The sequence below is a fragment of the Sturnira hondurensis genome, unplaced genomic scaffold (assembly GCF_014824575.4).
Source record: "Sturnira hondurensis isolate 20B ecotype Veracruz unplaced genomic scaffold, ASM1482457v3 Scaffold0003693, whole genome shotgun sequence".
In the NCBI taxonomy this organism is placed as follows: domain Eukaryota; kingdom Metazoa; phylum Chordata; class Mammalia; order Chiroptera; family Phyllostomidae; genus Sturnira; species Sturnira hondurensis.
Window position 1 is genome coordinate 4,112,224 of NW_028076324.1, and position 16,323 is coordinate 4,128,546.

Consider the following 16,323-nt stretch of genomic DNA (forward strand, 5'->3'; position numbering starts at 1 on the left):
ACAAAAGTGTTTTGAATGAAGTTAAAGACAACTAAGCACCACTAGAGCCGTTGTACAGAAAAAACTAAATGAACTTTTGGCCAGCCCAATAATTAACCCATGTGAGGCATTGTCTGAAAGCTTAACACATCGATCTTTGTGTTGTTAGAGCCTTGACTCTGTAAGGGCTCTCACTCTGCTTTTGGAATAATCAGGTCCTGGAACGGATTGGTACCAACATGTTGTTTGATGGAAAAGAGCTCGTTTTGCTCCAGTAGTGAGGCAGAAAGTTTCTTTTTCCCCCATGCCTAACTTTATAATTTTACTTCCTATTGATATAACTATAGGAAAATTCAGTCTCTCTTCTACCTATGATGTTCTGTTTCTGTTGCTTTGCTACCTGAACTTGACGGACTTGACCAATAGGTAAAGCTGAGGGAATACATACAGGCAGGTTTTTACTATCCTATAATTGACTCTAACCCTGGAGCTACTTGCTCTGATATTTATCCAAGGCACTAGTTTATGGCTCACATTTTCCTGTTTTGTCAAGGAAATAATTACATGAGTTTGTTCCTCAATGATTTCTTCTTCTTGTTTTTGCCCTTAAAGATGAGCCGCCGGTAAAACCTGGTGTGTGAGTCAGTCATTCAATGCCGGCCGGCCCTGCGCCTGCACGCTCCATCTGGTTATCATCTCTCATCTGTTTTTTGGTTATTATTAAGCTGTCTTACCTTTATTTACTTTTTAAAATAACTTTTTATTTTGAAACACTTTAAGACTTACAGGAAGTTGCGGCAGCAGCTCTGTGAAGAGCCCTGAGCACCGTTGTCTAATTTCCCTGGAGGTGGCGTCTGGCAGAGCGGTACTGCGACCTCAGAACCAGGGAACCAACGCCACTGCGGGCTGTTAGCTAGACCAGCAGATCGCACTCGGTCTTCACTGCATTTCAAGCCGTGTGTGTGTGTGTGCGCAAGCAGTTTTATCCCATGTGTACATTCATGTAACCACTGCCACAGTCAGGAGACAGGGTTGCTTCATCACCACCAAAGAGCTGCCTTCGTCATGCCGCCTCTCTGTATTCACGCCCACTCCTGCCCTCTAGCCTTCAACGCCCCACTTTCAGCCTTGTCCCCTGGAAACCCTTCAGTAGGTCCCCTCTCTGTCGTTTTGTCATTTCAATAATGTTATGTGAGCCGAGTCATGAAGCGTGTGGCCGGGCCTTTCTCACTGAGCATCATGCCCTTCGGGTCCATCCAGGATGTTGGGTGCGTCAGTAGCTTATTGCTCTTCCTTGTGGAGTGGTGTTCCGGAACAAAGGTGTGTCAGAATCTGCTCAGCCATTCACCCACCGAGGGAATTTTGGGTTATTTTCAGCATTTTACAATAACGAATAAGGCTGTTATGTATATTGGTTTGTAAATTTTTGTGTGAACACAAGTTTTCATTTCTCTTTCTCAAACATCATATAAATTTCTGGAAAACAGGATTGCCTGATTTTTAGTACACAGTTTAAGAATAATATTTCTAATCATTTGGTTAGAGTTCAATAATAATTGATAGGGTTCCCAAAGATTTTATTTAAATAAAATCATGTCACTGTACAAGAATAAATGAGAATCAATTACAGAGAGTTTAATGGAATGCTTTCTGTTTTTGTTTTTTTTTTAAGACTCCTCCTCAGACAACAAGGAAAAGAAATCTTTCAGCCTTGAAGAAAAGTCCAAAACCTCCAAAAACCGTGTTCATTATAAGAAGTTCACAAAAGGTAGAGAACTAAGCATTTTCTTAATGTGTTGTTGATACCTCTGTGTTTGCACTGGGCTTCTTAAAACACTTTTAGCTCTTCACTGGCATTATGTTTTGTTTCCCATTGAAACGGGGAATCATGGGTGGCCGGACTGGACAGGTCCGGAGTGGGGCCCCAGGCCCCGCCCTCACCGTTACTCTGCAGGCGCCTGCTCAGAAGGCGGGCTCAGAGTCCTGGGCTCTGCGGTGGGCAAAGCTGGGAGCAGAAGGCAAGGTGGTATTCGGAGGAGAAAAGGGATTTTATGTGGTTAGGCCAGGAAATAATTTCAACTGACTGCTCAACATTTTAAGTTACACTTTCCTGCTTTTCAGAGCATAGTGTTGTTGTTGGGTAGCTCTTAAAATTTTTCAGTTTACAGAATTATTTTCTGTATTGAGATCTCCAGGTTGAGAAATCTCACTCCCCAGCTAATCTTTATATTACTGCACACCATTTCTTCATTTTATGATTCCACGGTCATTGCAAAGACAGTGTTAGAAAACGTCTTTGACAACTGGGTGGGAAATCCTACCCTTCCTCTTTCATGGCCTCCCCACGGCCTTCCCAGTACTTGGACGCAATTGTGAGTGCAGCTGTCCTCTGTAACCACTAGGTGGCGGTGTTGCATTGGTAAGAAACAATTTAACTAGAACTCAACTCCCCAGACGTTTTCCTATAGAACAGTATTATACATTAAGTGCACTTAATGTGTAACCATTCCAGGCACAGAAGCCTATTTATTGCCATAATATACTTAAAGTATAAGTATGATGATAATTTATGTTGTGATATATAGGCATCATTTGATGGTTCTTCTATGGGAGATTAGATGTGCACACCCATCTCTTTGCTTTAGTCTTGTTGGTGTTATTGGGAATTCCCTAACTCCTGGAATCAATGAAATTCCCACTGCTTTAAACTATTAATGGTGGTTCTCGTGGGGCACAGGACCCCAAAAGGTAGGAATGAGTTTGGATTAAGTGAGAGTCCACAGCAGAGCTGAGTGACGTGGGGAACTGAATGGCTTTGGGATGTGCAGGGAGAGACTGATGCTTCCCTCTTGCCTGTCCCAGCAGGTGTCGCTGCCCAGCCCTGTGTCATTCCTCCTTCTCTCAGGAGAGGACCTCCTTTGTTGTTTTTCTGTATGACTTCGATCAGCGTTTCTCTCTACCCCAGACTTGCGCAGAACAGAAGATGGTCCTTGTTGGCCCTCAGTCCTTTTGAGGAGAGGCTGCCGGGTCACGTCACACCCAACCCATTAAATGTCCCTCCTTTTCTCACTTAGTCACCCCCACCCAAAAAAAGAGATAGCAGAAGGGTACTGAGCAAGCCAATGACATTGGAAGAGGCCCATAACTTTTGGATGGCATGGCGTCCTTTTAGACTTCCACTTTTACAATTAGAATATTCCGATTTTCTTTTGGTACCTGACTACTTACGTGAGTTCATCTGAAGCATTTTCCGAAGCCAGGATAAACCTCTTTAATCTAATGGATGCTGGAAGTATCTGCTTTCTCTTTCTAGTTAAGCCAACTGCAAGTGACCCTGTCAAATTGCTTGCTGTGTTGTGCCTTTGTTTTTTGTCTTTTAAAATGACCCCCGCTTGTTAGCCTTGCCTGGGGGGCATTGGTGTACAGGGAAGAGAGTTCCGCGTCCATTGGGAGAAAGGTGGCAGAGGAGGTGGAGTGGGAAGACCGAGGAAATGCAGACTGTGGGTTAGCAGAGGAGACGCGAGAAGGAGGCAGAAATCCAGGCAGTGAAGGAAAAAATATTTATCTATCATCCATCTTAACAGTTCACAGGGAAAGATTATTTTAAAGTTCTTTAACTGACTGAAAGAAACTTCTCTCTTGTAGAGCCACTGTTGTCCCAGTGTGTGAGTGGCGCACTGTGTCCCCCTGAGTGGACTGCCTCAGGTGGCAGGACGCCGGGCGCTGGGCGCTGGCCTCCGGCCTCTGCTCCCTCAGGCAGATCCCTTAACCACTCCCCCTCTTTCAGACTCAGTTTTCTCTTGCATAACGTGAGGGAAGATTTTTAAAACACCATTGAACTCTAAAATAGTTTGTTTTATGACATCAGAAATGTCCCCGTTATATGGAACTTCAGATTGTTTGGCATTCTGGATAATGAGGACTTTAGCCTGTGGGTACGCTCATAAGTGAAAGTAACCGATTCACTTATTGGCTGAGGATGGTTCATGCTGTGACTTCGTCTGTGGTCCACACAGTTAAAACGTGGCATTTTATACAGCTTGGTGTGAAGAGCGAAGATACAACTTTTATTTTAGTGAGATAGCATTGTGAAATTTGCTACTGCCTATCATTTTAGTTCTGATACATAGTTATTTTTTAGTGGAGAATTTTTATTTGAAATAATTTATTAGATAATTTCAAAAGTTCATTTCATCCATATTTGTTTTAAAAGCCTGACTCCTATGTGTTTTTTTTAATTGAAAAATTGTTCAGCAATACCGTATCTGCAGAGAGGAAAGCATAGGGAAAAGATCAGTTTCTGCCAGATGATTTTCGACACACAGTGAGAAGTTGTCGAGAGCATTGCCTTTCCCCCCGGTTGTGCAACGGTGGGTAAAAAGTTGCTGACACTATAGTTGTGCGACTTCATCATGGTAACTGACCCACACTTCTTATCCCTGTGACAGTTTGTAGTATTTTGCTTCTTAAACAAGGAAACGGCACGCACACCACATGTCCCAGGAGTGGGCCTGCTGGTCGGGAGACCCGGGCTGCACTGCGTCTCCCACGGCCGACTCCTCCCCACTGTGGGACTCTGCCCGTGATGGACATTAAGTCTCCTCCTCCAGTTCTTTTGGCCTTAGACTATAAAGTAGCCCCACTGCCTTTTAAAAATTCAACTGTCTTGTTATTATTTCACCTTCTACCCTGAGTCTTGCCTGTGTCCTGGGGTTCCAACACTGTGCCCTTGCAGCAAAGTCACCGTCACCTTCTGTCCTAGGCTTGTCAGCCCCACATGTGCTCATTGTCTTTAATCGAAATACAACTTTTTTATCCTCCTGATTTGGGAGTGCAAATGAATTTTCTCAGCAAGTGAAGCTACCTACATAAGCTTTAACTTTTTATTATAATAAATGTATTTCTCAAATCTGCGTTTCTTGCCCTTATCCATTTACTCTGAGTAGAAAAACTCAGGTTTTTTGAGCCTCAGTTATAATACAGTGCTGCAATACAGTTCTCTCTCTAGAACTTGTTGGGTTCTATATGACTTTTGCCCTTAAACAAAAAGGCCCCAAATCTCTGTGATTCATAAATTCTTATGTTTTCTAGGTTTCCTTTGCTTCCCATGGGGACTTCTTGGTGTTGTGCATGTGTCCGCCCACAGCGGTGACACCTCCCTCCAGTCTTCCACTCTGGTGGCTGGAAGCCCCGATGCTCACGACTGCTAGAAAGACAGCCGAGGTGGTCATGCAGAGTTTTCTTATTGGCTCATCCTGGTTTTGAAATGCTGTGGCCAGTTAAAGATTAATAGACACATGAACCAAGTCCAGACAGACAACGTACTTCCTAGTCTGTTCATTTTTTTTGTTTGCCACTTTCTCTAAGATCCAAGTTTATCAGTAATATTTGCTGTGATTTGGCTGTCATTCAGAACTGAGACCAATAGCTTTTAAACTCTTTAAATATGTGTATTTTATTTAAAAGTGGCCATACATAGTTTTATAACATTTATAAACTATTCAGCCAGCGCCATTGACTAATAACTATTTCAGTTCTGCTCCCATCTCCGTTTTTACCCTCCCCAGAGCTCCTTTCTGTTGGTCTCTGACTCAGTTCTTCTCTGTTTTGTTTTCCAGATCAAATCCCAAGCAAGGCCTGTGACAGTCCTGGTTTCCACATTTCCTTAAGCGAACTTTGCTAAAGGATAAATGTTTCTGATACAAGAACCCACCACCAAAACTGTAGAAATACTTGCACCTTCATTGGTGTAGCTTACACTCTACCAGCCTGGCAGTTTTCCCTTTGATTTTTAAATTTGCTTTTGATCTCTGTGTGGTCTTATTTTAACATCCTGTTTTAAAACTGCAATCTCGCATGTGCCCTGTTTTTCTTAGTCACTCCAGCATTCCTTTTAGTTGACTCGCTATAAAATCGATCTTTATTTGCTCTCCTTTGGCCTGTCTGTCCCATTTCAGAAGGTAGTTGAGGATGGAGAATTGTGCATTTTGAGCTAGCACGCCTCCTTTCTCTGCACTAGGAACTGCCACCCGAATGTGCTCTGCCGCACACAGTGGGCTGTGCTGGTCACAAGGAGGAGAACCGATCACCGACCTCCTCAGGGTCTGTCTACCTCTCCCCACCATGGCCAACTTGATTCCCCACGTTTCTGGTTTACTTTCTGAGTTCCTGTCTGGGATATGCTTCATTTTGTTCTTAAGTCGGCTCCCTTGGGGGTGGTCAGTCGGGTTTGACTTAGTGGTCAGTTAGCACCTGGAGGCCCTCGTTCTGGCTCAGGGAGAAGGCGGAGGGCGGCACAGAGCCCCAGAGGGGCACGTCCTTCCTGATGAGAACAGTCCGTCCTGATGGGACCGTTGAAACTGCTGCCTGTGAAACGTTTTGGCACCTGGCTCTGCATTAAATCGAAGGGTGTTTTGTTTTTAACTTCATGGAGTCGCTGAGCAATATCATATTTGAATGCCCCAGTGATAGTCAGTGAACTAGAACCTTCTGGGTCAGGACATTACTTTGCCAAGTCGGTTTTGCTGTGGGAAACCAAGAAGTCAGTCTGTGACAACGAACTCAGGCTCCCAACTCAAAACAAAGATTTTGGTGTCTAACCCAGAGCCTTGCTCCCCCTGAGCATCAAGACTTGATGTGTGGTAGTTACATTTTAAAAGGAATTAACCATGAAGTTGACAAATGGGAGTAGATTTGGTCAACTGCTCACAGAGTATTTTTGGTAGAAGTGGAAATTCCAAAGAAGCGAATATTAAATCACTTGGTTTGTGGGTTTGAACTTAAGTTAAAAACTTTAGTGGTTTTAATAAGAATCATGGGTCCTTCAGCCACTGCTTTTGTGAGAAGCCTTTTAATTTCCTGCTCTTATCATGTGCCCCATTATTTAAAGCTGATATAGCAAATTCTCTCACTGTAATTCAGTATTTTTATTTGCATTTGTTCTTTTGAAATTTCATTTATTCAATGAATTACTGAACACCTGTGTGTCAATTGCAGTATGTTCTCATTCGTGTGCATGTGTGGGGTTTTGAAGATACAAGTCTAGCAGCATTTTCTGTTCTGCATTCCGTAATCCTAAGTAGCTCATGTCTCCTTGAAATAAATAAGGTCTGTTTTCTAAATGGGGAAGCCAGAGACACAGAAATTATACCTGGGAGGTACACCAGTAGTGGAGTAGCTTTAGGCTTGTTTTCCTCACAGTCTGCGTGTTCTTGGCTGCTTCTGCTACTGAGAGACCGCAGTGGTGCTGGGTCTCAGACACTTATCTGACTTTTACGTGATTTTAAACTGTAGTTTTATTAGTTAATTAAAGGATTTTCATCTGTGCAGTAGAGACAGAAAGTCGATAGTGTATAAAATAGTTTCTTTTTCAGAACTCAGTTTGCTTTTAGGAGGTTCATAGCTTATATTTGTGCTCTGTATTTTCCAAGATCAGTGTTACTAAAAGGCATCGTATTGTTTTTCTAGGGAAGGACTTATCATCGCGGAGCAAAACAGATCTTGACTGCATTTTTGGGAAAAGACAGAGTAAGAAGACTCCTGAGGTATTAAGCCACCTATACCTGATAACATGTGTCTGTTTCCACAGTTTGACCCTCAGCTGCCTGTGGAACTGTTTATTATGAATAGTAGTTTTCAGACAAAGTTACCAAAAACCTTTTAGAGGCTTCTTACAAGGGCTAAATGCGATCCTCTTCATTGTTGGGGGATAATAGGTTTTATAAGAAATCTTTGAAAAGGGTGCGTGCTCTCTGGGTTTGGCTGTTGTGTGAGGACTAGACTGGCCTGGGGTGGATCCCACAGCGGATCTGTCCAGGGGGCAAGGGGCTCTCCCGCCTCCAGGAGAGGGAGGCCGCTCGCATGCCGCCGGTGTGTTTGCTCTGCTCAGTCCTCATCCTCTGTGTAGGATCTGGCTCTGGGAGGAAGGATATCGTACGTGTGTCTGGTCTGTTCCATTTTTAAAACATTCTGAAACATTTGGATCGGCACTGAGAGTCAGGCAGGAACTTAGGTGTGTAGCGTTTCTTCCGTCGCATGGCACTGCTTGTTCCAGAACCAGGAGGCAAGGGCTGGGTGACCAACTGCACCCTGACTGGGGCGAATCTGCACTTCATACCCTGTCTGTCAGTCAGGGCTGTGCGGTGCAGCACAACTTGTGTGTGTGTGTGCGTGTGCATGTGTGTGTGCGTGTGTGTGGGTGTGCGGGTCCCAAAGGTAAGAGGTAGCAGCCCTGGATATAGTTTGGATGTCAATATGAGATTGTTTTAAAACATGGATTTTTAGAGATAATGGGACCAAAATACTTAAAGTTGACATTGTCTACAAAAATCTGGACTGTATGGATGTCGCGGCTGGTACTCGGCTCATCTGCCGTGTCATGCGTGTGTTGCTGTGTTGGTTCTCAGCCAAAACCCTTGGTGACTAGAGAACAGAAAAGACTTGTTTCGTTTATTTTTTATATTTCTCCAGACTGACAAACTTTTCCTGGGTGGTAGCTGTTTGTTACTTGATATTATTTTCAAAGACTCTGGAATAACCATTTACTAGAAATTTTGTTTGGCACTTGCCTTTGTAGGTTGGGGCTGCATTTTTGATCTTTAGCACTTTTGTGACCCTATCGCCTTACCAGTGGGGACAGAGGAAGCAGGCCCGGAGAGGGGACCTGGCCCCCCGCTTCCGAGGGGCGGTGCCTGTAGGTCTGCTGGGTCGTGTCAAAGACAGGTGGCCACTAGGGAGGAGGCCAGCGGTATCAGTCATACTGACTGTTCTCGAGGCGGCGGGAAGAGCCGAGGTCATTGGACAGCCCCACTCCTGGTCACGCCTCTACCCCCGGGTGGTTGGTGTGTGACCTGGGTTAGGCCCCTCCCTGTTCACTGAGGACTTTGTATCTGCCTTCTCTCACTTTCCTCTCGAACCCCTCACTTGACCATTGTCAGTAATTTCAGTATTCCCAGGGAGACTGTCACCTCTGCTCTGCCCCAGCAGCCCCACCCAGGGCCACAGCCTGCACCTGTGCATGAGCCCTGATGCTGACTCGCCGCCCCCACTCTCCCAGACTAGCATCCCGCAGCACTGGCCTTTCCAGACCCGGGCACTCTCGGGTCCCTTGGTCCTCCCTTTTCTCCTCGCTGCCCACACCTACTGCCCCAGCCCTCCTCTCCTCCAGCACTGTCTTTGAAGTTTTACAGTCGAACAGGTCAAGGAAGGAGATACTTGTGATGGGCTTCTGGTAGAACTCTAAAAGTGTGTATGCGGTAAGCATGAGGACATGTTTCGTTATAGGGGATCAGAGGGTTCCAGTCCTCAGCAGACGTCTCCTTGAGGACTTACTGGTGTTCGATGCCCCGAGGTTCTCCGCACCGTGTGGTGTTACTTGTTGGCGGCGTCGCCGTCTGTCCTATCAAAGTGAGCCTGCATTTGAGGAGACGGTTGCCCACCCCCGGCCCAGGAAAGTCTGCTTTGGTGCAGTTGATGTGGAGAAGACCCACCTTGATATAATAATACTATTTAATAATAATCTTGATATATTGTTAAATGATACGGTTTAATAATATGTTATCAAGTATGTTTAATGATGTAGATGGTAATATATAATATTACTATATATAGTAACATAATAATGATATGTAGAATTATTAAATAATGCTATTTAATAATAACTTGGTATAATCCATTTGATGCAGTCGATGTAAGAAGACCCACCCTGGTATAATAATACTGTGTTTTGTGCAGGATTCACATCCAGGTACATCCCAGTCTCTCGTTCTAGTTTCGTGTTTTCTCCTGCTGAGACATTTAAAACCCCGGTTGTCTGGCGGGTGGATCCACGTCGAGGTGCAGCCCTTGGCCTTCACGGTGGTTCTCAGTGACGCTTGTGCCCAGATTACCTAAGGAGCTTTTAAAAAACGCCAATGCCAGGGCTCCACCCCACCCCAAGCACATCCACTACCTGGGTTCAGCTCATGCATAAGCATTAAAAAAAGAAGAAAAATTTAAGGGGAAAAAAGCCTACCCAGGTGACTGAGGTGATTATTCTGATGTGCAATAAGGAGCAAGGATTGAGAACCACCAGTAGGAGCCTTGGTAGGTAACTATACAGGGCGGGGCAAAAGTAGTTTTACAGTTATTTGTATGGAAAGCAGCACAATAATTAGTAAACAATAGCCCAACTTTGTATTTTGTGTACTCACAATTGTAAACCTACTTTTGCCTACCCTGTATTTGTAGTGTCTGGCTTTAGGGTCACAGATATTGCCTAGAACAGGGCTTCTCCAGTCTTACTATGTACGTGAATCATCGGGGGATTTTGTGAAACTGCAGATCCTGGTTCACAGTGGTGGGGTGGGAGCGCCCAGCTGCCGCTGCCGCTGGCGGCCGAGCTGTGCTGCACCCACCACGCTGCGTAGGCGGGATCGACGCCGTAATTCACGTCTGGCACATGCCTGTATGTATGTATAAGATAGAACGTATCTCAGTCTCAGTACATTTCCAGACACAAAGTAAAAAGTCTTTCTGCAGAGTCACTTTTAAACTTAAATTTTACACACGTAAGGACTTTCCTGTGTAGACTTTGTTTTCACTGAGGCACACCTGAATAAACTGTTGCTAAGAAACCTGACCTGTTAGTTACAACAGCCCTTATAGCCAAGGGCGGGAGGCCTTTGATCAGATGTGTTTGAACATACAACCTCTTTTGGCTCCTGTTCGCAGTTGGAAAGAATATTGCTTTGTGTTTGCTCCCTTGACCCCCATAGCAACATTGGCCCAACTTTACACTTGGCACTGCCAAGGCGAAGGTGCTGCTGGAGGCCAGACAGCCGAAGAACCTCAGAAACCACGGCAGCGTTGAGTATGGAGGCAGCGAGACCTCTCTGGGGGCCCTGGATAAGGTGCTGAGGTTGATGTCTTCGTTGCATCTGGATTTAAAGAGCATTAGACATTACCCACGTCTGGCTTGGGGCAGCCTCGTATCTTCTCTCACAGTTACCCCAGCTTACTGATCTCTACAACCTCTGACTGTCGGAGTGATAGAAATCACAACTTTATTGACCGTCTGTGTGCCCTAGGCACTTGAGATATTATCTCATATGTGGCTAGGCACTTGAGATATTATCTCATTTCACCCTCGTAACAGCTCCGTGAAGTGGGCATGAGTAGAGCCTTTCCAGCAGTGAGGGGACCACGGCTCAGGAATATTTCTTACAAAACTCCCAAGTGGCACAGGCGGGACTTGAACCCAGGCCCCTCTGACCCTGAAGTGTGTCCTTTCCTTTTACCACAGTCCTGCCAGTGTCACTCAACTTCCTTTATATATTTTTCAAAAATCTCCATTTCAATGATTTTAGTTCCGCTTTAGAAGTTTCCTTTTGGATTTTATCAAAGACATAAGTAGTTAATACTTTATCATGACTTCTTGGGAAAATGATCGGTCGTTATTCTCATTCTGCTGAAAACGATGTTTGACTTTTCAAATGTCTGCCCTGCCTGCAGTTGGAGTTGCAGGTCCGTGTTGGAAGCACGTCACCAATGCCCGGGCCAGTGCCGGGGACGGCTTTACTTTGTCGCTGGAGCTGTAGGCTGAGTTCAGAAAGAGCCGGCTTGAGTTTCTGAGCATAGACACTGTTACTGATGCATTTTCTGGTCTCTCAAATGAAACGAATGATCTGAATGTTTTTATTCAAAAGCATATCAGCAGCCCTAGGTTAATAATAGTCGTGGGGTTTGGGATTTTCCTTTAAACTTTTTATTTTGAAATAACTGCAGACACACGCTGGGAGTTGCAAGGCTAGTTCAGAGGTTCGGGGGTTCTGTGTGCCCTTCACCCAGTTGTCCCGGTGGCTACAGCTACGTAACTACAGTGCGGGTGAAAACGAGGGAATTCCCAACGGTGTGGCCTTTGCGTGTCCTTCTGTGCCACTGAGTCCCACGCGTGGGTGTAGACTGTTCCCCCACCACAGACGTCTCCCTCGTGCGCCCTCCACTTCAGCCACACCCCCACCTCCGGCCCTGACCCCAACGTCCCCTGCGGCCAATGGAACTGTCATTTGCAGTGGAATCCACGTGAACGGTCTGATCTCTTGGTTTGATGCCGAGCTGCTCGTATCGATAATGATCAGTACACAGGTTTTAAGGGCTGACTGTAGTTTCCATTCCTGCCTGCCACTCTTACTCACGCTGGATATTACATGTTCTCTCTTATGAGTCTTTAGAGAAAGCCTTGTAGAAGTCAGATCATTCAGTGTCTTAAGAAGTCCGAACCTGTCAATTAAGTCTCTCGCTTTACTCATTTTGGAAACGTATCAAACTGTAAACTGATATGTAAATGGGAAGTGATATGGATATTATGTGACCATTTTATCATCTGTAACACGTTGGCATAGGAGAGCTCCTTGGGCAGTACCTCGGGGCTCTCCCTATAGTGAGGTTGGTGAACGCCATTAAATTGCATGTGGAGATTTGCATGTGGGCATATATGCATGGATGTGTATGAAGTTCAGTGATTTTATCAAATTTTCAAGGAGTCCTTGATACAAAAAGAAGCTTTAAAATCCAGGCCTATGCATGAAAATCTCTTCCTAGCCAAAAAAAAAAAATTACTTCAAATGAAAGTTTTCATCGGCAGGGTAATAGTAAGCCTTGTATTGTATAGTAGAAGAAACTGCCAAGCCACTGGTCTGATTTCTTATTTACTGTATAATGTATAGAAATAAAAAGAAAATGACATTAAAACAAAACGATCCGAGCTGAACCTAAGATGTCTAGGACACAGTTGGGAGACTTAAATTGCACTTTCTGTCCTCTCTCCGACCTTTATGTGTCCGACGGTGAGCTGCACTCTCTGTATTTTTTACGTGTAGACTTTCATCGGCCATATGCACTGGACAGGGAACCACTTAGAGAGGGTTTAGGTCGTGCTCGTTTCCGGGCCCCAGCGTGTGATAAATTCAGTGCTTGGCACATGGTAGGGCTTTAGCAAATTAAAATCTCATCGCTTTTCTCTTTTAAAATGGACTTCGTTTTTACTCACGGTTTGTATAGTTTCAAAGTTGATACTTGAAAATAGCTTTTCCTTTGAAATGTTTTGACCAATAAATAACTGTCTTCCCTGAGGGTACAAAATGTTCACCACTGAATTTCCAGTCCATGCCAAGCATAACCCCACCGGTGTACGTAGGAGATTTTCGAGGATTATTGAATGAGTGTGTGCTGTGCCATTTAATGCTTTTAAAAGTCAGCCCCATTTGCCAGAAATGAGCTTTTCCCTCTGGAATAGCTTTTCATAGGCTTGACCGTTTTCCATCGCTACGGAAGTTAGAGGCTTCCTACCTTCAGGGGCTGTGCCTGACTTCAGTGGCACCCAGTGTCCGTTATGCCACAAGGTGGTCTGGGGCCCTGTTCCCCTGGCCGAAACTGTCTACTTATAACGACTTGCTTAAACAGTGAAAGATCATCACAAGCTATCAATTACTCCAAACACTTTTAATAAACTCTTCAGTGTAAGGATGACTGGTTATATATTTCTGTACATTTTTTTAAATTTAATTCTTGTTCAAGTACAATTTTCTGTCTTATATTCCCAGCCCTGCCCACCCCCTGCCCCATGCTCCCCACCTCCCTCCCTTTTCCACCCCCCACCCTTAGTTATTGTCCATGTGTCCTTTATACTTGTTCATGTGAGTCCTTTCCCTTTTCCCCTGTAATTATTTCTGTACATTTTTAATTTTCAAGTCCTTCTTTTCCCCTCCATCTTTGTACTATATTAATTAGAAGACAATGACTCTGGATTGGAGTGTGTCTAAATTAGAGATGTATGCACTTTCTACAGAGACAAAGAAATGATCGAATATATTGAATTGAAATTACTAGGGCCCCTTGAGACCTGCAGCAGGTACTTGGGCTGGCCAGTGCCTGCCAGAAGTTGTGGATATGAGTGTGTGTGTGTGTGTGTCTTTTCTCACTTGGTTTGCAAGTTGGAATAGGAGACATTGAAAAACAAATTCCAGTAGTTCCTATCTGGTTGAACTTCCTGATGTTCCTTATTTTTTTTTCTTTTCTCATTTTTTCCCTCCCCCACCTTACCAGTTTCCTTCCTCTATCCAACTTGTTTCCTGATTCAGCCTTATCACTAGAGAAAATACTCCTGAACCATATCAAGGAATTAGAATGTATCACCAGCATTTCTACTTTGTTTCTCCTGAGAACATGTTGCTGGCCTAGTCTCCTGGCAAAGTAATTGTCCATTTCTTTACCTGATCGAATTAGAAACCTTGTGAGTATTTCTTCTACCCTCCCAGGACACCTAATTAATGGTCACTTTCCTTGAATTCTTCTGACGACTTTTGCTTTTTGACCCAAAGCATGACTTCTTTGTGGTTTGTGTCCCCTGCTTATCGGTTATCACGAATCCCCTTTTCCATCTCTTGATGATCATCAAATCTGAAAACTAACTTTTAAGCTGACCCCCCTTTTAGGTTGGTTAAATTCGCAGGGTATTTGGAACCATTCTCTGTTCTGGTTTTATAAATCGCCCTGATCAGATCACAGGGAGGATCGCTGGGAAAAGAAGAGCCATTTTAATTTTTACTTAAAATGTCTTGGAATCTTGGAATCAAACACTATTACTTCTCCTGACTTCTGAATTTTTGTGTTCATGACCTATTTTTATGAATCAGGTTGGGTTTTGGGAGTGGCTTATGGGGGGTAGAGTCCCAACTTTGAGTCGCCTCCATTCCTGCAACTCCCGTCACTCTGCCTCGCCCCCGCCCGCCCCCCAGACCCGGGCCTCAACATGCAGCAGTCGGGCAGGGTTTCCAGTCTGGTTTTGGCTGAAGTAATCTTCTAGTGATGAAACGTTTATTTTATTTTTTAAAAGATTTTAGTTACTTATTTTTTAGAGAGAAGGGAAGAGTGAGAGAAAGAGAGCAATAGAAACATCAATGCGTGGTCGCCTCTCATCTGCCCCTTCATCGGGGGCCTGGCCTGCAACCCCTGCATGTGCCCTGACTGGGAATCAAAGCAGTGACCCTTCAGTTCACAGGTCGACACTCAATCTACTGAGCCACACCAGCCAGGGTCTTATTTTATTTTTTATTTTATTTTATTACTTACTTTTAAAGAGAGGGGAAGGGAGGGAGAAAGAGAAATATCAATATGAGAGAGAGAAACATCAACCAGTTACCTCTTGCACTTGCCCCAACAGGGGACCAAACTCACAACCCAGGCATGTGCCCCGACCCGCAATTGAATGACCAATGACCTTTTGCTTTGCAGTATGATGCCCAAGCAACTGAGCCACACCAGTCAGGGCAAGTGAAGAAACTTTTAGTTTCAGATAATTTAAGCTAAGTTCATAACCAAGCCAGATAATACATTTAATGTCTACCGTTTATTTTTTTGTCAACAATGATGTCTTCGATAATTCTTGTTATCATTTTGGCCATTGATAACAGAATCAAGATTCAAATAATCCAAGTTGGGACATTTAGCCAAAACTAAATAAATAAAATTTTATGACGATATGTAAAGTCTCACTTAATCCTAGAAAGAGGCCTAATATGATAGCAGCTAGATGAGAATTAAATTAGAGGCTAGGGCATGTAACCTGACCATGAGTTCAACCTATTCCAGAATATGAAGAATACCAGCTATCCTGAATGCAGGCCTGTGTCGCATTAGAAGGGTTGTGCCTGCATGCCAAAAGCAACAGGGTTTTTGCTTGTTTTCTGCACCGGTGACTGTATTTGAACTGTTCTGTCCATGACTAGGTGCCATAGTTTAAAAGAGGGCGTTCAGAGAATGGCATTTAGGACATAGGTACCCAGAAAGAATGTTATGCAGGGAACTGGCAGACAGGTGGCTGGGACACTCTGCCTAGACTCAGGGAGAGCCTCACTCTGAGGTTGAGATGCTTTCCATGGTCCTGTAGAAAAGAGCAGATTTACTAGGTGTGCTTCATAAGGAAGGACAAGGGTAATGGACAAAATTTACAGAAAGACTTCTACTCAGGGAGGGAACGCAGTGTGGGACAGTGGAGCCCACCAGCTATGGGATGCGTGGGTAGTTTCCTGGAGGAATTCTTTAAGAGGTAGGAGTCTGAACGAATGCATGTGAGTTCCTTTAAGTCTAAGGTTCTTTAATTCTGGAATAAAGAGAACACATGAAAAACTCACCTTTAAAATGCTACTTGAGCCCTGGCTGGTGTAACTCAGTGGATTGAGTACGGGCCTGTGAATCAGAGGATCGCGGCTCGATTCCCAGTCAGGGCACGTGCCTGGGTTACAGGCTGGTTCCCTGCAGGCCAGTTCCCAGTAGGGGACGCACGAAAGGCAACCATACATTGATGTT

The 16,323-nt window shown here is 44.4% G+C and overlaps 1 protein-coding gene across 1 annotated transcript in view; it reads left to right on the top strand.

Annotated features, from left to right (window-relative positions):
* The window catches only part of PINX1 (PIN2 (TERF1) interacting telomerase inhibitor 1), a 73,255-nt gene that overhangs the window by 13,796 nt on the left and 43,136 nt on the right, over positions 1 to 16,323 (top strand). The window contains exons 5-6 of the mRNA XM_037042181.1: positions 1,652 to 1,747; positions 7,447 to 7,523. Of these exons, the coding sequence (XP_036898076.1) occupies positions 1,652 to 1,747; positions 7,447 to 7,523 (173 nt within the window). The remainder of the gene's footprint in view (positions 1 to 1,651; positions 1,748 to 7,446; positions 7,524 to 16,323) is intronic.